At 35.0% G+C, this 27,849-nt stretch overlaps 1 protein-coding gene across 4 annotated transcripts; it reads right to left on the reverse strand.

Annotated features, from left to right (window-relative positions):
* On the reverse strand, positions 1–27,849 carry BCLAF1 (BCL2-associated transcription factor 1). 4 transcript variants are annotated; one of them, XR_001145267.1, is made up of 14 exons: positions 27,738–27,849; positions 22,030–22,122; positions 20,323–20,435; positions 18,582–19,493; positions 16,776–17,441; positions 16,461–16,630; positions 14,180–14,285; positions 13,041–13,125; positions 10,597–10,772; positions 10,300–10,462; positions 9,309–9,489; positions 8,313–8,459; positions 2,656–2,868; positions 1–2,508 (listed from the first exon to the last, which is right to left on the reverse strand). XR_001145267.1 is itself a non-coding variant. In XM_012722665.1 (13 exons), exons 3-13 carry the CDS (start codon positions 20,424–20,426, stop codon positions 2,503–2,505), a joined length of 2,760 nt encoding a protein of 919 aa, XP_012578119.1. In that variant the 5' UTR covers positions 20,427–20,435; positions 22,030–22,122; positions 27,738–27,849; the 3' UTR covers positions 1–2,502. The 4 variants fall into 4 exon arrangements, 3 of the variants coding, with proteins under 3 accessions (XP_012578119.1, XP_012578126.1, XP_004674179.1); XM_012722665.1 differs by lacking the exon at positions 10,300–10,462 and having other exon boundaries at positions 18,582–19,487; XM_012722672.1 differs by lacking the exon at positions 10,300–10,462 and having other exon boundaries at positions 16,776–16,922.

The raw sequence follows: 27,849 nt of genomic DNA on the forward strand, positions 1-27,849 counted from the left end.
TTACCACTTATGACAGTTTATTGGCATGTGACAATTTACAAGAGTCCCTGTTGCATTATACATCACACTGAGTAAGAATCGTTTAGCCATCTACATTCTTTCTTATTGGGTTATATTTTTTCAATTATTTCAATTTAATTCCCAACACTTGATTTTAACTGTGACAAAAGAAATTAACTCCTTAAAGAAGGTTACAATGGGAAAAAGATACTTTGCTTTTTATATTAAAATCCCTAGACTGTTGAAAGGTACACACACCTAAGTACTGAAGTCATGGCCTTTGGAAACATCCTTAAAGGATATTTTGAAAATATCCTTTGGTTTATTTTTACTTTCCTCCTCTACACAAGTCTTTTAAAATAGTTAAAAACTTAAGATTTTTCAGCTTTTATGACATGTCATGAAATGTGAAGTTGTGGTTTAGAAATACACACTGGCTACTTTTTAAATGCTTGGCTCTGTAAAAAAGGTGACATTCAAATGGCATTCTATTGCAGAGTTCTCACAATCATCCCTCCTATGTTATGTTCTGGTATGACAGGCTTTCCTAAATTTTGTTAAAGACAGTAAAAAGTAATCAAATCATGGATATAGTTGGATCAAAGCAGTGCATTTGCACATCAAATAAAACTTGCTAACAGGTCTTAGCTGACTTTATTCCCACTCCCTATTAAATGATTTCTCAACAAATCCCTTTCCTATTGTCTTAAGTAAAAAAAGCAAAATTGTACGTTAAGTGAGCACAGATTTATTGTCTAACCAAATTACTACCAAAATAAAGGTTAAATTTAGTTGTATGAAATAAAATATTCCCCCAAAATCCTCCTGAGCTGGAAATCAAATGCATGTTGCTGTGTAATTATTATTCTCTCTAAGGGAATATTGTCTTGATTAATGCAACACATACTTGCTTTGACACTATTTCCTCTGTTCTAAAAAATAATTTCTGAAAGGCATTAACATAAGAAATCATGCAATACTAAAACATGGTAGGACCAATGGTCATTGTTTTCCTTTCTCCCACCTCTCCCCTCCAGTAACTATCAGCTTAATGCCTCGGGACTGCAATCAAGGTGCTACAGAAGCACTGCAAATCATCAAGTGAAGGATGAAAGAATCAAAGATGTAAGGTTTTTAAAAGTTTACACTAACAGAGTAAGCATTATCTCCTTTTAATGCAAACATATACAATTCAATTGCTGAATTAACAAAGAAATGTGATTATTTATGAACAGACTAACACTGAAATTCACTTCAGATTTTCATTCTTAAAGAGTTACCAGCATAAACACAAAGGTAATTCACACTGTAATTATTATTTACCTGGATAATAGAAACCTTGGGAAGAAGGGCATTTTTCAAACTTCTACTGAAATTAAGGGGGGAAAAAAAGCTCAATCAATGCTGCAAAACTTCCTGTCAGAACTTTATTGATGACTTTGTAAAAACAAAAAATTGCTTAAAATACTACTAATGAACAGTGTACTGGTTATTTTTTTTACTTATGGTTAGACTACAACTAACGTTTTAGCTGTCAAACTGAAATAAATATCTAAGATATGAATTCAGGTACATTCTTTTAATGTATCAAGATTTTCTGGAGAATATTCCTCCTTCATACCAACATCAGGATTACAGATTTTGTTTGTGATTTAAGATATTCAGAAGGAATGGGATTTTAGAAACCAATTTCCTCTCAAAAAATAGCTGATACCTAGCTAAGACCATGACTCAAACTTTAGAGTATAAAAAGAACACTGAACTTTGAACCCAAATAGTAAAGGTTCCTATAAATGGTTTATCTACACCAATGCTTGCTTTCAGTACTGGAGGGAGAGGGGGGAGCCTCTCAAACATTTCAATCTAACTTTTAGTATGTCATACTGTTTTAGCCATTAATAATTTTTTTCCCTCTTAAACATTTGCTGAAACATTAAACTACCTCAGTTTATTTACCAAAGTAACAACTTTTTGCTTTGGTATACTTCAAAAATTAGTCACCCTACAATGTAGTGTGTTTGAATTAAAGAAAATGTTAAAACAGATGCATTCAGTTAAAATAATTAGTGTGGTCTCTATAAACAACTTCTGTTCAGGGATTTGTATGTAGAGCTAACGTTTACTTCAGAATAAACATTAACAAACAGGGAGGGAAGAGGAAGAGAATCAGAACTTTCACAAAGCTGTACTTGACCATATCTTATAGACAAAGCAGAATTACATTGCATGTAACAAAAACAGTAAAAGAATTTTTTTAAAAGTTGATAGTTACAAATATGGTACGTAACAATTTTCTACTTTATTTCAGTACAATTTTCAACATACAGTCTACTATTTTCAAGATATTTGAGGACTTAAAACAAAATTTCTATAGGCTACTTGCAAACAGTAAAATTTAAGTAAAATGCTTACATTCTTATTTGAAAACAAAAATCAGGTAAAAAAAAAAAAAAAAAGGTGGGTGCAAGTTCTGCTCTCTGTAGCAATCTCACTCCAGATGTATTATTCCTAAAAGAAAACAAGAGGAAAATATAAGTAAAGGTTGAACGGTAAAAATAAATATTGTTCCCAAAAATTAAATAATTAAGTAAGTAGCCCACCAAACCAACAGGGAAGAAAATCTATTTGAGTCACTAACAAACTGAAATTTTCTACCTTTTCTTCTTTACGTCTGTCCTTCTTTTCTTCATTATTTTCCATGGTCTCTTCTTCATCTTCAACAATCCCGTCCCCTTGGTATTTGTCATGAGTCCATTTTGGACTGCTACCTGATTTTTTGAAGTTAAAGCGCCCTCTGCCACGTTGAAAAGTACCACGGCCTCTTCCTCTTTTGGCCCAATAATCCACACCATCATCTCTGTCATCATGCTACAGAAAGGTTAAAAGAAATTATCACTGAAATGTCTATCTTATAAGGAAGAGGACTATATCCCCAACCTTAAGTTATGGTATAAATACTCTGAAGATTGGGTTTGTGACATTTGTAATGTTCCAAACAATAAAGCAAGACCAATAAAACTGAGCTTCTCAAAGAAAAATATATTCCATCCTAGAGAATACATTTTAAAGCAGTGAGAAATGCCTAATTTTTTGAAGACTCTCAACTGCTAAATTGTTGCAGATTTTCAGGATTTTGATTCTTTTGCTTTTCATTATTTCCACCAAAGTCCATTACCACTAATACCTATGAGATAAAATCCCTCTTTTCTCCAAGTCACTATCTTCATCATAAAGATGTGATAGCTACAATAATGTCAGCAATATCATCAGTAACATTTAGCTAAATAAATAAGACAGAATGTAAGACTTTTACTTTACACACAGGATGTTAAAGCCTTTTAATATTTCAATCAGTGTCATCACACATCAGTTTTCAGGACTAAGTTATCTCACAGGCCAAACTATTGATGGCATGGCTCACAGCAATGCTTTAACTATTCATCAATCTGAAAGTGCCGCAGCTTTACACATTCCCATCTTAATTTTTCATTAAAATATCCAAATCCAAATGTTTCTCAAATCACAAATTATCTCACTAGTCAAAACCACCTATCAGACTGAGAAGTATAAGTACATCCCCAAACACAAAACAAAATGCCTATTCTCCTGTAATGTATTTTCACTGCAGCCCACTTCAAACTGACTTTTCCCCAAGTATTGTAATAACAGCACCTTTTCAAACCACTGTGTCCTGCGCATATTCATGTACTACAGATCATCCCATACCCCCACTTAATTTGAAAGACTCACTTACACATATAAGCCTATATGAAAAAACACCAATATCTAACATCCATCTTTCACAATGAAAGATCACTATCTAGAGGTGTACATGACTTCATAAATAGCTTTATTACTATCAAAATTATGAATTTTCATGAGGTGTCACATAAACATGAAAGCAGTCTTTACTCAAAATGATGTCCATGCAATTACATAATTTCAGATCCTTCTACTATTAGTTCACCCAACTTTAATGTGTCTTTGTAGTACTTACACAGTTTCCATGGATTTGTGGGGAAAAGCAAACAGGTCTTGGAGAGGTATGGGTTTAGATCTTAACACAAACTGTGTACCTTCTTCATTTTTTAAAAAAGAGAGAGGCTTGAGAGAATACAGATGATGCGTAAAATGTGCCTGGCCCGTTGTGTCTGACAAGCAAACAAGCACTCAATAAATGGTGGCAACAGTAATGTTTATATAGTACTAAGGATGAGGAACTATTCTGACTACTTTGCAAATACTTATTCATCTAATCCTCACAAGAACCCTGTAAAATAAGATTAATCCCAGGCCCTCCTTGGTGGCACAACAGGTTAAAGCACAGCACTAAAACTAAAGCCATTTCAGCATGAGTTCGATCCCCATTCTGGAAGTGATCCACATGGCACAGCAGACCTCTCCGGACCCACCCACTGCTCCCCTTAGCAGTGTACTTTAGTCAGTCGACCTGTTCTGCTCCCCTCTCTGTCTTGGGTGAATCCTCTTACTGATCCTATACCTCTGGCCTGTACCCCAATTCCGTGTGCAGAAATAAATATATCTCTAAAAAAATTAAATTAAACTAATCCCATTTTAGAGGTAAAAAAAATCGAAGCACAGAGAGATTAACTTGTTTAAGGGCAAAAGCTAGTTCTTTTCACAACCTCATTTCTTCTCTAAGTAATATTTTTGTTTCTGTTTCTGTGTTCAACACTGGAACAATAACTGGAAGTCAGTTATTTTTAAGGAAGAGGCATAATCACTTACAAAATCTATTTCCCAGGTATGATAGCAGTAGTAAATGATTACTTTAAGAGGCAGCTAAGAGCAAAATCAAAGCAGTGGCAAAGTTAAGACACCAGAGCTAAACTATCCATCACTTTTCAATGAAAAAGTCATTATTAAATTAGTATAAAAGATTACATTGTGTTTTACAGAAGGTTTCCTAGCCGCAACTTAAGTGACACTATAATGCTAAGCATATTCTTGATTGTTTCTTACACTTCAGTCTTACCACAATTTTAAAAAATTCAGATGAGAAAGGGTCAAAGAATTAGATACTTATACAACACAGCCAAAAAGATTAACAAAGGTCATATCAAAACCATGACCTTCTGCATCCTTTCTCCCTTGAGTGAAGACTCAAAGTGTTAATTTGTCAAAATTTCAAGCCTGAAACAGCAATTTTCTTTCTCAAAAGACAATATAATTCTATAATGACCATGTACCCACTTCAGTACTTTTACACTTGTGCTAACCCTTCATATACTCAGTCCCTTCTCCACAGAATTTCAAATTCTGATGACTATTATCTTTCCAGGAGTACTTACTGTTAAAAACATTACCACATCATTGAAAAATTCTAAAGTTTGAGGATGGGAAAAATTCAGACAAGAATGCAACAAATGTAACTATTACTCAGTACTGGAGGAAAAAAGATATAGGTTTTCAGAGCCCTTTGGAGCTCAGTACATGGGTACAAAGACTGACCCACTCTTACTAGCCACAAAACTGCTCAAGCTGCTAAGTCTCTATACCTCTATACTTTTTAACTGTAAACGTAGAATAATGGGCCTTCCCTGGTGGTGCAGCAGGTTAACACACAGCACAAAGAAGCTAAAGCCATTTCAGCATGAACTTAATACCCGCCCACCCCAGAGGTGGCCCACAGGGTGAGGAAAACCTCTCCTGACACACCTAATGCTTCCCCCCTTAGCAGTGTACTTCCTCAATCTGCCTATTCTGCTACCCACTCTGTCTCTGCTGAATCCTCTCAGCGCCCCCGCACCTCTGGCCTGTACCCCAGTTCTGTATGAATAAATAAATCTTTAAAAAAAAAGTAGAATGGCCCCATTTCAAAAAGTTATTTCATAAATATAAGCTGGCAGATGTAAAACACTTAGGATGCTGGCCTAGCATATGTTTACTAAGTGTTAACTATTATTGTTTTACTAATATGGGCAAAATTTCCATGTGGCTTGGTTATACTAAAAGGATTTAGGATGTTGTAGATATTTAATCTCATTTCATATGAATATTTTTGTTTCTATTTCTATGAACAATACCAGCTCAATTAGTTTTTACAGAAAATGCAAATCTGTTAAGTTCAAATATCCAAGTAAAAATAAAAACAGTCATTTCCATGGCTCATTAAGAACCAAAACACAAATTTTGGGAGTTGATTGGTAAGAAAAAACATATGGTGTTTATTTTACTTCTAGAGGACCTGCCTGGGGAGGCAATGGGTTAAAGCACAGCACTGTGAAGCCATCAGCAGCAACTTCAGCACTAGAGAGGTGACCCACATGGCATGGCAGACCTCTCCAGAACCGCCCACTGCTCCCCCAGCAGTGTTTCATTCCATTTGCCTTTTCTGCTCCCTACTCTTGTCTCTGGTAAATCTCACCACCCCGCCCCTCTGCCCTGTTCCCCAGTTCTGTGTGCATAAATAAATCAATCTCAAAAAGATTACTTCTGAATCCATCTATGACGCATATATAAATGCATGTTCTATAAAATGAAAATTTTAAAAATAGAGCCCCAAATCACAACCCACAAAATGTTATTGCTTGTAAGTGGCAACCTTCTTAAAATAACATACTTCACTAGTCAAACTACTCTGCAATTATAGGTCAGTTTGAAATAATTATGTCCCAATTTAAGGTTAAAAACAGACTAGATTCTGAAAGGCCACCATAGTTATAAAAAAAAGTGTCCTCAATTAGACATACATCAGATGTTTTAAAAATCACTATTTACTTATTTGCTCACTTTCATTTCCCGCTTCGTATTTTGATATTTCTCACATTTGGTCTTACATTTTCATTATCACTCACTCCTCACTGCACATTTGATTAGTTGACCTTGTAATCACTTCTCTTCCCACGAAGTAATTTTTCCCATACTTCTGTGATGGCTCCTGGATTTTTTTCTATTTCTCTCTAGATCTCCTTTAGTAAGTATCTTTGGAACATCTCCTTTTGATTCCTCCCAAAGATTTCAAAAACATCTTAAGCTCCTCCTAAAATGGGCTTCTTTCCTCATTATTCCCTATCTTAAATTCCTTCTCACTACAACATCCAACTGGTATGTGCTTGAATAAAGCCTTATAAACATGAATAACTTTTCTCAAATCTAGTGCCTTAGCTCAGCCATTCATGATCTCAGGTGTATTTGTTCTCATAAGCATTTTACTTAACTCTTTATTTTTCCAAATATATTAAAGAATTTCAACCTTCTCTAACTTGGCCCCTGCTTTTTGTTAATTTTCCAAACTTAGCCATCTAACCCTTAGTACTAACGCTTTTTCTCCGCCAGGTATTCTACATCTGCTACCTGCATTACACCTACTTACTACTCATCTTTTAAGCTTAAGATTTAAGTCACATTTTTCAATAGTTCTCCTAATCATGCTCTCCTTGCAATACACCATTTTAGGTTATTTCTCAATACTACTCTTATTAAGTACCCATAAAAATGACAAATGGAGATTAATTTTTGAACAACTATAATCCATTTGCCTAACAAAATATAGATATACTTCACAACACCTAAAAGAGATGTTATGGACACTATTTATTCAAATGTATTCATAAAAAGTGAAATGAAAGGCAAATGAAATTTTCCTTCTTGCTTCAACAAAACTAGTCTTTCCTGAAACATGACTTCCCTAAGAAACTATGACAAAAATTAGTATTCTTGTAACAGTCTAATATAAAGTTCATGTATATAAAAAACAGGATAGATCCTTCTCCCACCCCCACCAAAGTGTAGACAATTTCCATCATTATTCAGAGATTCTTCATCCCTTAGAAAACTACTTCAGAGGAAAACCATCACAAGAAAGTGTCAACTTATGTACCTAGCAACCTTTCCATAATGTAATTTTTCATCTTCCTTTTATTTCAAAGAACATTTAACAGTGCCCTTAGACTCTTAGTTACATGTACTATTAAAGAATTCTTTACCTTGGCTTTTATTTAGACAAACAGTTTAATGTTTGAAAAGATTCTACAACTGTTCATTTATAGTCTTATAGACAGATATAAAACATGTAATAATGTTCTTCTTTGTATGTGGCTATCAAATCAGGTATATTTTTAAGTTATCCTGATCAGCCTATAAGGTATATCAAGAAAAGTACAAAGAGAGACTGAAGGGGCCCACATTTTCAAAACTTCAAACCATCTGGGTAATGTATTTTTTAAAAGGTTTCAGGCATTGTGGTGAAATATTCTCATAGTAGTAGATAACTGTACTCAAAATTTATTCACCCCAGTATGCTTTGAAAATTAATGCAAACCAAATAAACACAGATTTCTAACACCCACCAAGAAGTACTTCTTGCTCTTTGGGGTATATTCTGGATCCCATTCCTCTTCCTTCGGTCTCTTTTGAAAAGTAGTATTTGAGTTGTTTGGACCAGTATTTGTCCCAGCAAAAACTCCTCTGGCTCTTCCTCTGCCTCTAATTCGAAACTGATTAACATTAACAAAACTGTTTAGTAATGCAATCAAAAAGTATTTAGTTACATGCAAATTCTAATTTTACTGCAGTAACAAGAACGTATCCCCTAACTTCGTTCCTAAATCTCAACTGGAGGCTGAAAAGGCCATTTTAGATCACAGGCAAAAAAAAAATTCTGCCTACTAAAAGCTGAGTAGGTGAGAAGAAATGCACAATCAACCTAAATGTTAGAGCACTTCACTTTCATGACCCAAATAATATTTTAAAATAATCAAAAGCTAATTCTTTTCCTTTACTAACCCCAAAGAGAATTATCATAGGAGTCCCAAGTGTTCAACTACACTTACTATCACATTAGCAAAGCTCTTTTCCTTCCCAAATGAATAAATGACCCTACTAACAGGATGTTCAAGGAAAAATTTGAATACACAGAAATTAGTATCATGGAAATGCTGCACTATGAGGCCCTTAAATTAATAATTGGATTTTATAAAATACATGCGAGTAAGCATATGCTAACAGAATAAGTCATTATTTCTAAGACTGGAACACATGAAAAACAATGACTTGAAATATATGCAAAAATAGTGAAGTCCCTAGTTTATGCAGATACTGCTAGATATCAAAAAAGCATTTTTTTTTGAATTGAGCAAAAACATTTACCTGTTAATCTGTGTACCAGCTTCAGTCCCTTCTAATTCCCCCAAATGTTATTTCCTAACATAAATGATACTTCACAAAACTTGTCATTTTTAAGACTAATACTCAGTGTAGGAATGACTGTCTAAATAATTTATTTTACTTCTTTATACATATTCTTTAAGTCCTATAAAATCATGAAAGGTAATTTTATTACTTACAAAGGTTCCTCGTGGTCGGCTAACTCCTGCAAAGCCTGAGTATTCTTTCAGCTCATGGTGAGTTTTAAATTCTTCTTCTCGTTCTTTCTTACTCTCCTTTTCTTCACGAGAACTGGGAGAAGAAGGTGATGCTGAAGATGATGAAGATCGAGAATGATCTTGCTCTCTACTTTTATGCTTACTGCAAAATAAATAAAACAAAAAAATGTGCAATTTTTAAAGATAATGGCCCTGTTGAATCTTATAGTAAGAGGGATATTTTTCACGTTTAAAAAAAAAAAAACTATCCCCTATTAACATTATGTAACTAGAATGACTAGGTGTTTGTTAAACTTTGACACAATTTGTTTCCATTCTCTTTCAGTACTTATTTACATCACTACTGAAAAACATGCTATGACCTGCCAGTTAAAAGCTAGCAGTCTGGAAACTTCAAGAATAAAGTTCAGTTCTTCAGTATCTTTAACTTTATTTTTTTAAAAGAAAAGAAAGGGAAGAGTAGGAAAACAAGCAAGACTTTTTAAGGTCAAGTTTCAAAATGACTGCAGTTTGTACACCCTGGGTGAGAACAGTTGGTATGGTGTGGGCCATATAACACAGTTATAGAAATAAAAAGCATGACATTACAAATACCAATCATAAATTAAAAAACACAAGTAAAATTCACCATTTACCTAATGAATAGCAAGAAAAAACGATTATCTACGATACTTAATATTTCTATTATTTATATGACTCTATGATGATCACTTTTATGGTTCTAAAATGCAATACCCGAAAAGGTCATACCTGCAATACTCTTACCACTGCTAACAGTATCCATGGAAATATTACTTTGAAAGACTATATATTGCTATTTCAAAAAAACTAATCCTTCCTCCCCCCCATTTCTCCCATGTTAAACCACTAGATATCAGTTTAAAATTTTTGTACTCTGGGTGTTATGAGTTGAAAAAGTGCGGAATCAAGCATAACGAACCAAAGTTCTTACACAAACTGTTTCTAGAAATGCACTGCATTGAAGTCCAACCTCCTGATGTAGCCTGGATAATAGGACACATTAATTTGTCATTTTTTTTTTCAGTGTTAGCTTGCTATTCCAAAGTTTTTGTCCTCATCCACCATAAGCCGTGTAAAAGACAAATACATTTTTGCTGTAAAACAAATAATTTTAATTGTTTAAATTTAAACATTCGATTACACAATCAAAATTGAAAGCAATTAAGCTGACAATTATTAAAGGCTAATTAGAAGCTAAAACCTAACTCGGACAGTTTTAAACAATTACCTGTCATCTTTGTAAGATTTGTATTCCTTGTAATCTTTTGGAGGTTTTTCCTGCTTTCTTGATCCACTGGATTCCCTGGAGCCCTTGGAATCCCCACGTTCTTTACTTCTTTCTTTTCTCCGACGATCAATGTCATGCCGAAGATCAGCAGAATCACACCTTAATTTTTTATCTCCCTATAAAAAGACAATGTAAAACACAAACTTCAGGGAATATAGGTAACCATATATACGTTTTTATCCAAATTTTATGCCAGTTTCTAAACTGACGTTTTAGTATCAGATATTTACATACACCTTCCGTAGTCTTCGTTAGAAAAAGTAGGTGACAGTTTTAACTAAACATTTGTATACACAAGTGCAGTAGGACTAAGGAAGTTGTTTAAAAGCTAACTAAAGCTTTCTGTTCAAAGCAACCATAAAAACTTTTGTACAGTAAAATATTTTTCCATTCAGCACACACTCAATTATCATCCCTCATCCTTGAAAATGGCATTTCTTTTAACAGTTCAACAATGACAAAGGTTATATATAATCTATAGTTTTGCCTTACACCTACATAAAGGGATCCTGAAGTTATTTCATTACAGAAGCCTCATTATTATTAAGTTCTTCCCAAACAAGTTGACCAACCCAAAATAAAAAAAAAATTCAAAAGTAATTCTGTAATTTCTATAACATGCAAGAGGAGTATGATTAATGACATCAACTGAGATTGAACAAGGGTACAAACAAAGCCAGAAAGATATTATTCCCAATCCTGTACTCAGTATCTTGGGCCATATACTGCCCCTTCTCAATTCAGGTATTGCAACGGACAATAGTTTAACTGGGTCACAATTCACCTCCTTCTTGTTCCATTGCTTTTTCAAATACTATATAATTTAGGAAGATGGAAAGAGGCATCTAGGAATGAAGAAAAATGATACATCAGTAAGATGCTAAGCAATGTGGACATCCTTGCTAGTATTTCAACAATAAGTACTTACTCTGGGATTTCTAGCAGCTATAATATTTAATAAGCATTCATAAAAATGAAAGCATAAAGTTTATCTCCAAATGATCACTACTCACCTATTTGTCCCCAGGGTAACAAAGAAAAAAAAAAAAAAACACCTAGTCAAGAGCAAAAACCTTCCTATTCACCTGATATTAGCAGCCCACAAGTAACAAAATAATGTAAGTGAAAGTAGTTTTTAAACTGAACTACCTATACATTACACATTAATACATTTAGATCAGAAGATGAAGAATAAAAAACAATGTCATATCCTCTTAACCATCAATCAGTAATCACTATTTTCTCCTACAAATCACAATCTGGTCTGAATAATAGGGAGAAAAGCAAGATACTCCATCAGAGCACAAGGATAAACTATACTGTTGGCAAACAAAATCAATCAATGCTGAATCCAAGGTATTGAAAAGTAAAAGCGAAAGTTAGTACAACTTGTTTTTCTAAGATATGCTCCAAAGAAGCCACTTTGTTTCTTAGTTAAATACCCTAATGTGTTAGCATGCCCTATTACTAAAAATGTACATGCTACAATGAAAATACCTATTATTTTCATAATAGTGCAATTATTAAATAAAACTGCTAGACACATATACTTGCTTTTTCCTAATTAGAAAACTGACATCCAAAAGTTAAATATTTTCCAACTATCACGAATATACTTGTGATGGCCAGAACTGGAGCCAAGCAGTACTTCCAAGTCCCCTAACCTTTTCATTACAACAGTGCCCCATTCCACCTTTACCCACAGTTCTACTAGACTGCTAAAGGCCTATCATAAACTAGACCTCTCAGAAAACGTCTACTTCGAATTACCAGTTTATGAGAAATCTCTTTAACAACTGAATTCCATTCTAAAAACCCCAACCCCATTCCACTAGTCACTCACAGGCTCCCTAAGTTTAAAAGCTTTCCTCCCCCAATATACAGATATTGTTAGTGACACAGTTTTGTTGCAAAAGTTCATTTGTAAAACAGTTCTTAAAACGTTTATTTCTTAGTTCAGATCCAAAATACCCAGTAGCATAGAAATTACTTTTTGTTCGGTGAAGAACCTAGAGATATTAATTTAAGCACACATAAGTGATGGAATATTTATTCTGGCTCAATCATTTAACCTCAAATTTGACTAAAACCCTAAATACTTTGATTATCTTTAACTTTTGTAATTTTCTTTTGTCTACCCATTCTGTACCTTTTCCTTAGAACTAATTTCTTCCTTTCATTATCTTTTAAAATTACTGCTAGTTTAACCCAGATCATAGTAGTATCAGCCAAATTTTCTCTAAGAAATAGGTACAATACCATAATATTTTTAGGTTTAAAAAATGGCAAATTATCTGTAAACATTTTGCCCAAACTATATTTAGTACAGTATAATTAACTAAGCTGAACATGGGGGTGGGGGTTAATGTCGATTTAAAACATACCTTTTGATTATCTTCTTTAAAAACTCTCTCTTCCCCTGCTAAGCGGGTATGCTTCCTCAGGGCACTTGGAGAGATGTCAATTCTCCTTAATGTAAAATAAAGTCTATTTGTAGTAACATTAACTTTAAAGTTACAAAAAAATCTCAGTATTGTAAATTTCTGTAACAGAAATACTAGACAGCTCTACTTTTCCCAATCACCCAAAAAACTTTCCAAATTAAAGTTGTTATACTAAGTCCCAATAGAAAACTAAGAAATAAAAAAATTCTGCCCACTAAATTAAAATGCCTGCACAAGATTATTTTTATAAATAAATGCAAACCTAATCTTTTAAAAGTTCGACTTAACTTATCAAAAAAGGAGAAAAAATGTTTTAACGCTACTGTAATTATACGATGATTTAACGCTAAGTCAATCATCAAATAATGTCAGTACATCGATAACCTCAATAAATATACAAATAGAAATCAACTTACATGTTCCTAAGTAGCTACAAGACCTGTACATATGCTATCAGTCTTTAGTTTTAGCTTTTTCTGGTGTTTTGAAACTTTTGTCATTTACAATTTCCCAGTATTTCTTCAGCATTTATCACAAAAACCTATCTACTATGTATTAAGCACTGAGTTAAGATACCTTATAACCAATACTACTGTCACTTACCATACTGCAAAAAAGACATTACCCACTTTTTGTAGATGGAAAAAAGTGTTTGACAATTAAATATGCAGCTTCACAATACAATTCACTAACAGAGCCAGGATTTTTACCATAACTGTCTGACTCTGATGTGCACACTCTTCACTAAATTCCACCTCTCCAACATTTTCATTTTACCAAGTTAATGGAAAAAACTAAATGCAAAGGTTATTCTAGGCATCCAAACCTCTCCCAAAAACAAGTGTGATTTAACTATTCTACCCTACAGTGGAGGTATCAAGTTACAACTAGTTTAAACCAAATAAACTGAAAACTTAATAAACTGCAAATGTTTTAAGACTGGAAATGTTTAATTCAAGGTTTAAATTAGGAATAAAACCAAAGTTCATTTGTGTCATGACAGCTTAGTTCTAATATAATGTAATTTAAAGTGTCTTCCTATCAAACGTTTCTATATGCCCACTCAACAGCAGACATACCTGTGAATCTCAGGGCTCTTTTGCCGGGTACTATGTTCTTCGGTGGCTTTTTGATATGAAGTGAACCTCTCGTTTAGGGTCATTGGAGCTGATTTGAAGTATTGCTCTGTTGATTTATGAGAAATACTGCCTAATTAGTTATATTTACTTGAAGAGAGATTTTCATTTGTGACAGAAGGGCATGTAGTAGGTGAAAAGGAAATTTAAAAAAAAAAAAAAACCTAGCAGAAAAGAATCAAGTGTTGTTACAAAGAGCTCCTACCCTGTCCCTTTTAACTTCTCATATACCTCAACAGATTATGCAAATGTCCTCAAGTCATTATCAATACTACATATTATCTAAAATAATAAACAAGTCAATTGAGTCTCCATCCGTTTCAATGATGCACTATACCTCCTTGAACAGAACAAAAAAATGTGAATTTCCTTCTACCCAGATAAACCAATGAAGTTACTCAAGTAATCACTTGTAGAAAACAAAAAAATACTGAAGTGCACAGATAACTTTAATAAACTAATAAAATTATTTGATCAAGAACTAATATTCACATACAAAAAGTAGATTTAAGAAAAAATGAATACTGCCATTCAAGTGGAAAATTAGCATTTACTGACTACTCCAAAAATCTGGCATCTTGGCAAACCTGACAGTACATTTGATATTGTCTTGTATTTCTTTTAACAATAGTAGTAGTACCAATACCAATCCGTTTTTAAACCAGTTCAAGTATTTTGCAAATGTAAAATAGAAAGACGTATAAAGTCATGAAATGTTAACATTACGAAGTAAGGTATCCGCTTAACAGGTCAACATACATCTGTATCAACTTACCGCCCAATATCCAGCATATGTCTCATAACCAATCATTAAAACTTGAAACGGCCACTACAAGGGTAGTGCCTCAATCATAATTCCATGAAACCCAGGAATTTGAGCTAGCAACTCAGTTTTTATGCCATTTTTGCCAGGAAGACAGAAGATTCAACTTTGCCTGTATCTTTCAACAGCTATTTTACTTTGAAACATGGATTTTGCCATTTCAAAACATATTCCAGGACCTAGTTACAATGAAAAAGAAAACATCACTGGGCATTTTCAGCTCTATATTAACTAAGAGCTGTTCAGGTCGGTTGCACAATACCAATAATGAAACGTAACTACAGATTTAAAAAAAAAAAGGAAAAAGGAAAAATTTATCAAAACGATCTCAAAATTCAGCAACAAACTGTAAAATGTGGAGATAGGTCAAAAAAGTTGGGAAAAAGAAAAAATGTTAATGCTTTTTTTTTATGTACCACAGCAATATGGTCATAAATTGGTTCACAAACTTTTACTTATAGTCAAATAACAAAACTTGTTAGCATGTTTAATTACAGTCAAAAAGAAAACATTAACTATTCACTGATTTTGAAATATTAAGTGCATAAAGAACTGCCAATGACCAACTTTCAGCTATAATGAACTGTTCTTGTGTCAAATGACAAACTTTTCTAACATGGCTTACTACCAGAAGCCAGGGCGATTCCTGGGTAAGAACTTATTTCACAATAAGGTGCCTTTAAAACATAAAAATCAAACTTAAGTTGCTCAAAAAAGTCATACTCTAAAACCTTAGAAAATTAATTACTTCGAAGCTAAAATATATAGTAGTGAAAACAGAAAACCACTGATTGAGCTGAAATGAGCACCCTTAAAAATTATAGGACCTAAGGAAATATCATTATCCTATATAGTCACTTTTCATGTAATCATTACTTATCTACTTCCAAATGTCTTACTTTTTCCCCCTTTGAATAATCCTAAGTGTTTTTGGTTTACTTATCGATGAAAAAGCTAAGTATTCAAACAAATACAAGACAGAAAATAGTTTCCCCATTCATTTCAAGTTTCTTTAAAAGGTGAAAGGGAATTGTTAATGAATAACATCTAGTAATAAAACTGCCTCACTGTGTACAAAGCTACACCAAGAGTTTCACAAGTTATATGCATGCACCAAAAATATCTGCCCTTCAAACATAATACACAAAAGCCTATTTCATCATTAAATCTACATCATGCCATATATCAATATAATTTTTTAGATGGATTTGCTCTATTTAGCATTTCCATTGCTTTTTTTAAGTAACTCTGTAGTGGGTCTCAAAAAAGCTTAGTACACACTGCTGCATTTTTCAAATCTTAATGGTCTCTCTGTATACTTGTAACCCTAAGGGACATAAAATTTTAAACATAACCATTTTTTTTTTATTTGCCAGAGAAAATTCGTAATACTAAACATACCTTTAACATGATGAACCAAGGATACAATGTGTTGAATAAATGATTCTGAAGTGCTTTTGCTGGCCTGTGGCAACTTAATGTGGTCAAAGATGGATCGGAATTCTTGCTCCTTCTTGACAGAATGGACAAGTGTACTAGCAAGTAGCCTGTCTTTAGTCAAGGAAGCAGGTCTGGAGCATATCGATAACACACACACAAACAAAATATACCAATTGGTTTGAATATGAAAATGGTAAGTATATTAAAAAAAATACACAACTGCTAATTATTAACCACCCACAGATTATGTACGTACTAAGCTTTAACTGGAATTACCTGTTAGAATCATCAAGAGGAACAGGTGCCATTTTGAGTTTGACTTCAGGACGATGAGAATCACTGGCTATCATTTTGATCCTAAGTGGGCTCTCCTCTCTGAAGGTAGACTTTTCTCGTGCATCCAGATTCTTGTGTAGAGGGGGACTGTAATCAAAGAGGTCTTTGAGCTTTTCAGACTTTACCTGCTCAGGTGACTGAGTTTCTTTCTTTACTGTTATTCTCTCAGAATTTTTGTCGTCTTCCTTGTGCTTATCTTTTGTAGTGCTAGGCCTTTCCACTACATATCCAGTCTCTTTAAGCTTATAATTTTTTTCTTCTCTAAATCCATCACTTTCTCTATTGCCTTTCAGTGAAACTTTGGACTTGTACTTGGGTCCTTCCTCCTCAGTATTCCGATGAGATGTGGTAGCAAAATTTTTACCCTGATCTGCAAGAACTGATTTCCTGAATTGTCTATAATCCTCTGTCTCCTCTGTGTCATCCCCTTCTGAATCATTAAACTTTTGTTTTCCAGATTCTTTATCACTGAAATAATCTAGAACTTCCTGATCTTCCCATTCTCCCTCTGCCCTCCCTTTCTCTGATCCTTTCTCCTTTGGAGCCTCTTTATCCCTGGTATTACCCCTATCAAGCAGGAATACTCTAGACTCTTCATCTGTGAACCTGTGAATAAGCAAAGAAGAGGATGGTAGGTAACTGGCTTGCATTCACTGTGAATCACTTGCATACTTAAATGTGTTGCCCAATACCAAAGGACCAGTTAAAGAAAGACCCTACTAAAAAATGCTTTTTTGGAGTCCACTTTTAGGAAGCATGAAAAGCATACACACAGCATTTACTCACTGAATTTATATATAAATTTACATATCATACTTCCTAAATTTAAAAGTAAAACCATTTCAAACTCTTATATTTAGTGAGTCTAAGTTCACATTAACAAATCCCAACTTCCAAAGAATTTAAATACACAGCACTGTTTAAGTTTTTGAGCCTAAGAACCACCAACAATGTGTTTGTTTATGAGAATTTACTTACACTCAAATTTTTAGGCTTACACTTATTGATCAACTGATAGAAATAAGAGTTCAATGAAACTGATTACATCAGATATTTAATACTCCAAAACCAAAAAAATTCCTAAATTTTGTTCTACAAAATTATTAGGGTATTACTAAATAGAAATTCTTGTCAGTTCGGTAAGAAAAAACAATTCTAAGTTGTACCATAAATATCATGCTTGCATTATCCTTCATTTGTAAATCTACCACACTACATTACCAACCAATTTTCATTAATTTCTAGCACCTCTGGGCAACACTTAAAATTAGAATTAAAGTATCTGTTAAAAAGTGTCATTAGTCGTAAGAGAGAACATTTTTTCCAGTCAGGCAGCCTTATTAAAACTGATGGCTGAACTGTGTATAATACAAGTAAGAACATATAACTGCACTGTTTACGCAAATCATAATGGTGAAAACAACAAATAAGAATTCAGTGCTTTAATACATAAATCTCTAAAGAGAATCTATTGTTTTTACAACATGTTTTACCACTAGTTATGCTTTATGTTACTCAATTTCTCCTCATTTACAGTCTTAACTCTGGACTGACAAGAGATTAAGTTAGAAGAAATGTAAATTACTTTCTCTTACAACTTCCAAAGTTAACCAAACATGAGTATAAACAATTTGGGATTACCATAAAAATCATTAAGGCCCTATTGTGATGCAACTGTAAAATGTATAAATTAGATGGAACTCAAAAAAAAAAGTTTAAATATGATCCAAATTCTTTGGTTCTTACCTTTTTAAGAATTTTCCTGTCTTTGCAGTTTCCTGATCTCCCCCATCTGGATAAAATGAGGAACGTCCCCTAGCTTCATCTCTTGCAGCATTCTGCGGTGTGATTGTCTTTGCAGGGCTTCTTCGTGAAGGGATGTGATGAATTGGACTATTCTGAGAAGGACTGTATCGACTAGATCCATTTCCAACAGAACCTGACCCAGATCTTTCAGGACTATGTTGAATGGAATGTGAATGCTGAGAAGGGGTGTTTTTTGCAGAGTGTACTGTACTGAGCATGGGAGCATCAGAACAAGATGAACTCTGACTAGGTGGAGTAGCAATCGGTGAAGGACTATGGGGTGATCTGGGACTATTATCATAAGCTGAAAGGCCAGGCCAGATATCACCAGAAGTAGCTGATGACTTATTAAATTCATCAATAGATTCAGATGGGTCATGTTCAAAGGTATCTTTCGGTTCCTCCTGTGATTTACTTTTCAAAGGACTCTCTTCTTGGGGCTCCCCTTCAGCCTTTTTGGTTTGCTTTTCCTGAGACCCTCGTCTTTTAGAGACAGGAGATTTGCTATATGGGGATGAAGAACGAGAAGAGGATGATCTTGGAGACCTGGAGGATCTATATGATCGTCGAGATCTGCTTCGGGATCTTTGAGAAGAAACAGATCTTCTTTTTGGACTCCTGGAACGTGATCGGCCTCGTCTAGGGCTCCTAGAGTGTCTTCTATTCCAGACAGGTCTGTAGCCACCTCGATGATATCTACCTCCTCCTCCTTGATAATATCCTCTACCCCTTCCTCTATACCCATATGGTCGTCTCATTCCTCTATTATTTCTGTAATCTCGGCGATAATCTCTAGAATAAATACGATCTCTACTACGAGATCTTGAATACGTCCTGGAACGAGACCTAGAACTAAAAATAAAATAAATATCAATGAAGGAAAAAAAAATTATTCCCTCTACTGTTCTAAGTGTCAGTTAAGTACAACATGCAAATAAACTGTCAAAGTTAAATATATACACTAGAAGTTTAAGATTTTTTATTCAAGCCTCACTTCTAAGGTGTTATGTTCAAAGAATCACAGACCTTAAGAATGAAAGCACAGAAAATAGGGGGAAAAAAATAAGCGCATTCAACAGAACATACTAACAAGTTACAGCTTATCCATATAGAGTGACAGCATGAAAGCATGGCGTAAAAGCAGATTTTTATCAGTGAAATACTAGCTTAACATTACAATAGAGAGGCCAAGAAAAATCATAAGCTAGTACTAATTCTTAATAAGATTATGGTCCTGGTCCTTTCAACCTGTGCTTACTATTATTACACTAAGCATGCACTGTTTCAAGAAAGACACCCAAAATTATGAATTTATTGAAGCCTTAGGAGCATGAGAAAAGATACTATATAGTATCAATGCCAAGTAATTCTTTTTGTTATCCAATTTATTGTTTCACATCATGCGTAAGTATGACAAAAATTCGGTTTTGTAAAATTTAGGATCTGTAATGAGATTATCTAGCTTCAAATATCAGGTCTGCCACTTACTAGGTTGCATCTTGGACAATTCTCATTTTTTCCAACCCTAATGAGGGTAACATTTCATAAGGTTCGTTTTTCACAAGCCTCCATATTACAAGATATTTTAATAGAATATTTCAGTGGTTTATTAACAATGTACACAGTAAGCACTCCACATATATTAATTATCATTACTAAAAGAATTAAAAACACTGTTCACCTGTATCTCTTCTTTCTAGAATGGGATCTTGATCTTGATCGAGAACTAGACTGTGATCTAGACTTTGACCTTGAAGAATGAGATCTAGAATTGGAGCGACCCATTTCTTTCTCCTGATCAAATAAGAGAGCAAAGGTTAAAAAAAAATCACAAGTGGAGCTTTACATTATTATTTCCAAACACGAATTTTAAATCTAAGTTAAAAGGATACTACTCATCACCATTCAAGTCAGAGTTTAGAAGATGATATACCTAATACTGTTTGCACCTCTATGACAGATAGTATAAACTGAAAATACAAGAGGATACTATGGACTACCCCAACTGTATTTCTCACTCTAAAAAAGGTAGCTGCTGCACAATGCAGAAAGAGAAATCAGATTGCAGCAATCAAGTTAATTATTATTCCCTGCCCAACAAATTGTCTACCTTTCCTGTGGATAAAATAAAGATCATCAAGAGTTAACTCAGATAAGAGAACCTAAAACAAATACTTAAAAAAAAAAAATCTACCAGATTGTTCTAAGTCTGGTATGGTCTGGAAATAGAACTAAATTAACTATTTCAGCTATAAAATACTGTCTGAAATAGTATTGAAAATTCTCTTAGTAGAAAAAAACATTACTAAATCTGTGAACACTTTGGAGTTATTGGGCTGTGGTCTAAGAGTCATACAACATATGCATCAATGGACTTATGCCTAGTTTATTATGTAGCTTCTGGTAAAATGAAAAAGATGAAAGAGAAACTGGAGAGGCTGCAGCAAGAGAGACACACTGGAACTAATAATAAAAATGCATCAAAATCCTAACCTTTCTATATTACACTACTTAGTATCGACTGCAATAATTAGACATCAAGGGGACTAATTATTGTAGGATTATTTATGAATCCTATTCTTTACAAAATTAAACATATGCCTACCAAGTTTATTTTTACTGTAACTACTTCCAAATTTCCTCAAACTATTTCCATAAAAATCAACTCACTAAAACTGCAATCACCTCCAACTCTTATATATTAAAAACTATTCTCCTATAACCAATCATTTTTGTAAGACGCGTATTTTATATACTTATATTTTGCTCCATATTATGAAACAGTAGCTGAAAGTAGTAGGATGAGTTGAGTCACAGAAGAGACAATGCCTGCATATTTCATCAAAAAACATAAATGACCATTTCCAGGTTTAATTACTTCAAAATAAAACAGCTGTTTTCTATAAATATCACCTTTGACTTCTCTCATTCTTAATTCTGAGAAACCAAGAAATTGCTGCTATAGTTTAGTGATGACTAAACATTGTACCAAATGTACAATGTTTAGCATATAATAAACATTTCCTTTCCATTGGATTAACACTAACTTAAAGGAGAGAAGTTACAGAATTCCTCTGGTATGCATGAAGGAAAATTAGTTAAATTAAGTAGGCCTTGTTTGTTCTACTTCCAAATACCTTGTGTGTTGTGAATCTTTAAGTAGATGTGTTTATAGAAGTAGAAGCAGACACACACCTAGAAGCAGAAGAGGAAATCTTTTTCCTACAAAGCAACATTAAAAAGCTGGCTTACCTCATTAAGTCACCAAAAAGGAAGGGGAGTAAAATAAGAGCTTCAGACCACATTATTTTTATCACAGTCTGAAACAAGAGTTCAGTAGTCTCATTTTATCTAATATATGCCAAAACTGGAAACTAGAAAAATTTACCTTAAATTTTATGTAGGATCAAGCAGTCAATGTTGAGAATCTTCGAAATAATGTAAAATTCTTCTGGAGAGAATATTCTGAGAATTTAAATTCCTAGCAAAGATAAAAAATACAAATGATTTATGGTAAATTAAATATCCATTGTTTATAATGCATTAAATTAAACACTGCAATAAACTTAATAAAGACACTAATGATTTCAGGGAACTAATTTAAGAATAAAGTTTTAGGGCCTCCGGAGGCACAAGGGGTTACATCTCAGCACTATGAAGCTATCAGAAGCCAGTGCAGAACAGAGTTCCACCAACATGAAGCAGGAGACCTCTCCTGTCTTGCCCACTGTTCCCCTCAGCAGTGTATCTCAGTAGTTAGTTCTGCCTACTCTGCTCCCCATTCTGTTTCTGGTTAATCCTCTCACTTTCCTGCATCTCTGGCACACCCCAGATCTTGTATGCAAATAAATAATAAATCTTTAAAAAATTTAAGGAACTGGAATTATGCTTTATGCCAAATGTGGCAGGCAATGGCATAACTGAAAACATCTTTACTTTTACATTTAACTACCTGAAATTATGTTGTCATCCTATCAAAAAACTTCAGAGGTAAACATACTATCATTTTGGCATATCATAACATATCTGCAGTTAGTATTTGTAATGTTCTCAAAAATGTGCTCTCTGTCACTTCCTTTCATAAGTTGTTTCATCTCAAACTCACTTTTTTAAAAGTTAACAATCATAGCAGAAACTCTAACAAGCTTGGTGTCTTAAATAGCCAAGTAAATTAAACAAGTATCTACTGGAATTCAATATGCTTGCTAAACTAACCACCGCAAGCAAATTTTGTGCAAAAGAGTGTGTACTTATCAACAGTGAAAAGCTAACTCTGCATAACATTCAGTGATCAATTATGTGCAAATGATAGTGAAAAAAACACTAAGGAAGCAGAAACTACAAGATTAGGGAACAGCTATACACAAGGAATTTATAGGCCGCTTAAGTGGAAAACAAACAAATATCTGCGAATCATTTCAAGTAATCTGTCCAACAAAAATATGTACTAAAATTGGAAGTACTAAGTAGGATAAATAAGATTAAATTGGTGGGTCAAAAACAATGTCTGTTGGACCAAGGTGGAGGACTGTTGAGTGTCATAGTATTGTGTCATAGTATTGGACGTGGTGTGGTTAACACACACCTGAAGGGTGTGATCCTTTACATCTAATTGTAAACCAATGTTGCCTTAATTTTTAAAAAAAGTTTAAAAAAAGGAACAAGTTCCCTAAATGCCAATGGTTGGGGCGTGGGGAGGATTAAGCAGCTGATTTTAATTTCTATACATCCAGAAGAAAACCAACTACCAAGTCCTCTTTTAAATCTTTGATTTTAAATTCCAAGAAAATATACACTAGAAACAGAAAAGTGGGGAGGGGGGGAGTTTCAGGATATATATTCTTGTTCACACCAAAATTCAATGGTCAAATGTAAAATAACATTTAATAAGTTGTAATATTAAATACATTAATAATCTTAGAATCAGCTCAAGTAAATTTTAATAAAGACTATGTACAAAACTTGAGTTCTTGACACAGTGTATTGCGATCTGTTGCTGATTTCTCTAAATTGGCTTTTGGAAGGCAAGGACCTCTTACATGGTCAGGTCTCCCATCTACTGTGGTGTTTTTTAGCTTAAATGTTGCCTCCTTAAAGGAGGTCCAAAGACCCAAGTTAGTAGTCCTTCTCCCCAACTCTTCTAAACACATCATCAGCTGTGAGTTTGTCTTTAGTTTTTGGCATTTTCCTTTCCCCACATTTGAATTTAAACTTTAAAGTACAGGGATTATCGTATTTCACTTAAAAAGCTGTATCTCCAATACTAGAATGATGATAGTAACTGCTATCAACATAGCATGTTGTTAAATACCTTGCAAATTCAAATAAATGCTGAAAATTTACATGTTTTCTTCATTTGAAAGGTGGGGTTAATAGGCAATTAATGAGATTACAAGAACTAAATAACATGATTATAAAGTCAAATCACCTCAAGAAAAAAAAATTGGCAGTGCCCCTAAATGCTAACTTAGGATACAACATCTAGAAGGAGGGCAAGTTTGGAGTAAAGAGGTATGTTAGCCATCTTAAAAGTGTATCCAACTCCAAGCCTCTCTGATAACCTGCAAAGGTACCTGATGTGGCCATAATCTATGTATAGAATTTAAAAACTATGTCAACCTTCCCTTTGTTACACCCAAAATCATTACAGCTTCTACTTGTAAAATCAGATATGTAAAACAATTGCTTCACACACCTTTCTTCAATTGATTCACCATTAGTGAAGACAGAGGAAAAACAGGTTGTATCTTTAAATAAAGTTCATGTCTTAACAGAATCTATCTTACATTAAATAACATACAATGATCAGCTAGACAGACAAGTGATAAAAAGAGCAAAACAACTGGGTCAACAAAACATTCAAGATAAAACTCCACAAAATGGATAGGTTACCCTATGAGGTTTACTTGAGCCAGGTCTTCATTTCAGCAGATTCAGGAGTTTAGACTCCAGATTTGTGTGAATGAATTATCTCAAAGCAGACCTTTAAAAATCCTAAAGACGGGCCCTCCCTGGTGGCGCAGCGGGTTAAAGCACAGCACTGAGAAGCGAAAGCCGCTTCCACATGAGTTCGATTCCCACCTGCCCCGGAGGTGACCACATGGCGTGGCAGACCTCTCCTGACCCGCCCGCTGCTCCCCTCAGCAGTGTACTTCGTCGATCTGCCTGTTCTGTTCCCCACTCTGTCTCTGGTGAAGCCTCTCGCCGCCCCTGAGCTTCTGGCCTGTACCCCAGTTCTGTATGTACAAATAAATAAATCTTTAAAAAAAAAAAAAAAATCCTAAAGACACCATCCCGTGAGTATAGCTCCAATTCATTAACTAGCCGACCAACAAATTACCTTAAATGTCTTCTGGCTTCAATTTTCAGGAATATAAAACAAAACTAAGAAAGGTCCTTTACTTACAACTTTTAACAGATTAAGTGAACTCAACTAAATGTAAACTGCTTAATGTTTGGCATATTGTATACAAACATTAGCTTTCACTTTTGGTGAACATGATTTGTGATAGTCTTTCACAGATTATTTTTGCTTCAAATGATTCCGGTATGTAAGGTTGTTCAAGTATTTCTTTAAAGCACTAATTAGCACTACCTCTGTCAAGAAATTGACTTATTATTTTACTTTGTAACACTCAAGGAAAAAAGCAAGTATCAAAAACTGGTAAATGCTGATTAAACCGAGTTGATTAGTACACAGAAGTTTTACTATCCTACTTTCCTGTTAGATAATTTTCGCAATTAAAAGCTTAGAAAAAATTGGTTAAGTCACAAATGTCTATTTTCAACTTGTTATACTGTGAAAATGGGATTGTGAAGAGGGACTGCGGTGAAGATCTGAATACCTGCATTTTGTACCAGGCTCTGCTATTCCCTGGTATGAGGCCTCAAACAAATTTCCTATCCTTTTGGTTACTGGGTCAACTAAAATTAAAAGTATTTGAAACCTACAAAATATTACACAAATGAGATTAATATTACCGCAATACTAAAGTCTGCCGGGCAATCAAAATATTAAATGCTTAAAACTGAGAACAATGATGACCATTGTTTAAAAAGCTGAATGTGAAAAATGAACAAATTCATAACCTTCAAGTATAACAAATATTTAGGCTTAGTATCTAGAGGTATCTTAGACTTCCGGGTTCCCTTATTTGCTGCTTTTTGTTTGTTTGTTTTGTTTTGTTTTAATTTAAGATATATTTATGCATACAAAGACTAAGATAAAGGCCAGAGGAGGGGGAAGGGGTAAAAGGATTCACCAAAGATACAGTCTGAACCGAATAGGTGGACTGACTGAAATGCACTGCTGAAGGGAGCAGAGGGTAATATAGGTCTGCTGAGCCATGTGGGTCAGTTACCTGGCAAGGAATCGAACCTGTGCCGCAGTGGCTGTCGATGCCTATCACTGCTTTGTTGATGAATATATATCACTGTAAATTACAAAGTGCAATTCGACTGACTAGCGTTCAATTAATGATTCTGAATGTAGTTTCCGGAATCTCCCAATTCAAAACTCTATTAAGCCGATTATCTTTTCTCCATTTCCATGACTGTTCTCCACACAATCTTCGAGTCTAGAAGCCCACTCAAACCATTAAATAAAATCCAATAGATCTGTGCCAGGTTTTTAGATATTTCTCAAAAGTTCTTCCACACCATTGTTCTAAGTCAAGAATCAGCTCTAGCCACCACAGTAATTATTTGAATTAGTAATATTCCAATATTTACCATAATGTAACAGAATATTCAATAATCTTAAAATAAGGTTCCACAAGCCATTAGCAGACAGACTTGGGCTGTTTTATCATTTTATACATACACTCCAGTCCATAAAATGACTTATCCTAAACTGGCTAGAAGCAGATAAAAATGTTTTCCTTTTTTGGTAAAAAAAAACTGCTGCAGTAGGATACAAATCTGAAATAGGTTCTCTTTACATCATATTGGAGTCATATTGCTTTCAAATCTAGTCTTAATGTCTCACCTTCTAAAACGCTGAAAGACAATTTTTTCACGTAAAAAAGTAGCTGCCAATGTTGCTGCCTGATTCTGATGAGATAAAACTTAAAAGTAAACAAAGTCAATTTTACGGACTTAAACCAAGGGCAAGGTCCCTATTCTCAACTCACCATACCCTCCCATTCATTTATCCAGTGTCCACCAATCACGTGCAACATTTCTCCCACGAAGTTCAGAGTTAAATTACTTTGTGGGGGGGAGGGGGGAGGAAACGTGGCCACGGCTCCACTGCCGCTGCAGGGCGGCCCCTTCGGCCCGCGTGTGGCAAAGCCACTCTAAGATTCATGGATTGCGGCCCGCACCCTGTGTTAACACCAACAACTAGGCACCAGACCCTGCAGTCCAGACTGCACCTTCACTTCAAAACAGAGGGTTGTCAAGGGGACCCTAAATTAGCCCCTGAGAAAATTTCCCAGCAACCCCGAGCGCCAGAGGCGGAGGCAGGCAGGCTCCGACGCCAGAATAAAACAAAAACTGAATCGTAAACCGCCTGAGTGAAACCTAGGAAAAGGGATTTAAAGATGACGCAGGAAAAGGTCGACCTACCCCAGTATACCCGGCTGGCTAGTCAATTGTTTTGTCAAATCTCCAAAGGCCTAGAAGAAAAGTAGCGACGCCAGCCAATGAAAGCCGAACACAACTTGTACCTCCAGCGGAGGCCGAAGGCGGTGGAGGAGGGAGAAAAAAAAAAAGGCAGGCGCGCGTGCGCAGGACGAGCGACGGTCGGGCGCGCGCAGGGGTCAGAGCCGAGGAAATGGGGGAAGGGTTGGAGACAGAGATGCGCACGCGCACGAGAAGGCCGCGCGGTCTCCGGGTCTCGGGCCAGGTTCGCAACCGCGCGCACGCACACCGTACTCGCTGCCTACCCTACCCCCCTGAACACACTCCTTTTCGGCCCGCAGCACCTCAAAACCCTTAGGGAAGCTAACAGAGAAACGCGTAAATAACGGCGCACCGTCTCCTGGGTTCTCCTGTGGCGGCCAACTCGTCGCCACCCACAAAAGATTCAACAATACTCACTCGTCCTCGGTATACAGTGCCCTTTAGGTTGTTTAAATGCAGTGAGCGGCCTACCTGACACGCCAAAGGACGGTTGCCGGGACTTAGCTCCGTGGTAACTACACAGCGGCCATCTCCCGACTCAAGAACGGGAGGAAAACCATAGAGGTAGCTTCGACGCGAGAGC

The sequence above is a fragment of the Condylura cristata genome, unplaced genomic scaffold, assembly GCF_000260355.1.
Source record: "Condylura cristata isolate star-nosed mole 26May11 unplaced genomic scaffold, ConCri1.0 scaffold00001, whole genome shotgun sequence".
Lineage (NCBI taxonomy): Eukaryota > Metazoa > Chordata > Mammalia > Eulipotyphla > Talpidae > Condylura > Condylura cristata.

Bases quoted from the DNA above. Each gene is read 5' to 3' on its own strand.
- BCLAF1 (XM_004674122.2), bottom strand. From the start codon at position 20,426: ATGGGTCGCTCCAATTCTAGATCTCATTCTTCAAGGTCAAAGTCTAGA. The intron at 17,442-18,581 runs GTAAGAACCAAA...GCTTATTCACAG, and splicing joins ACAGGAAAATTCTTAAAAAG to GTTCACAGATGAAGAGTCTA. The intron at 9,490-10,596 runs GTAATTGTTTAA...TTTATTTTGCAG, and splicing joins AAATCTTACAAAGATGACAG to TAAGCATAAAAGTAGAGAGC.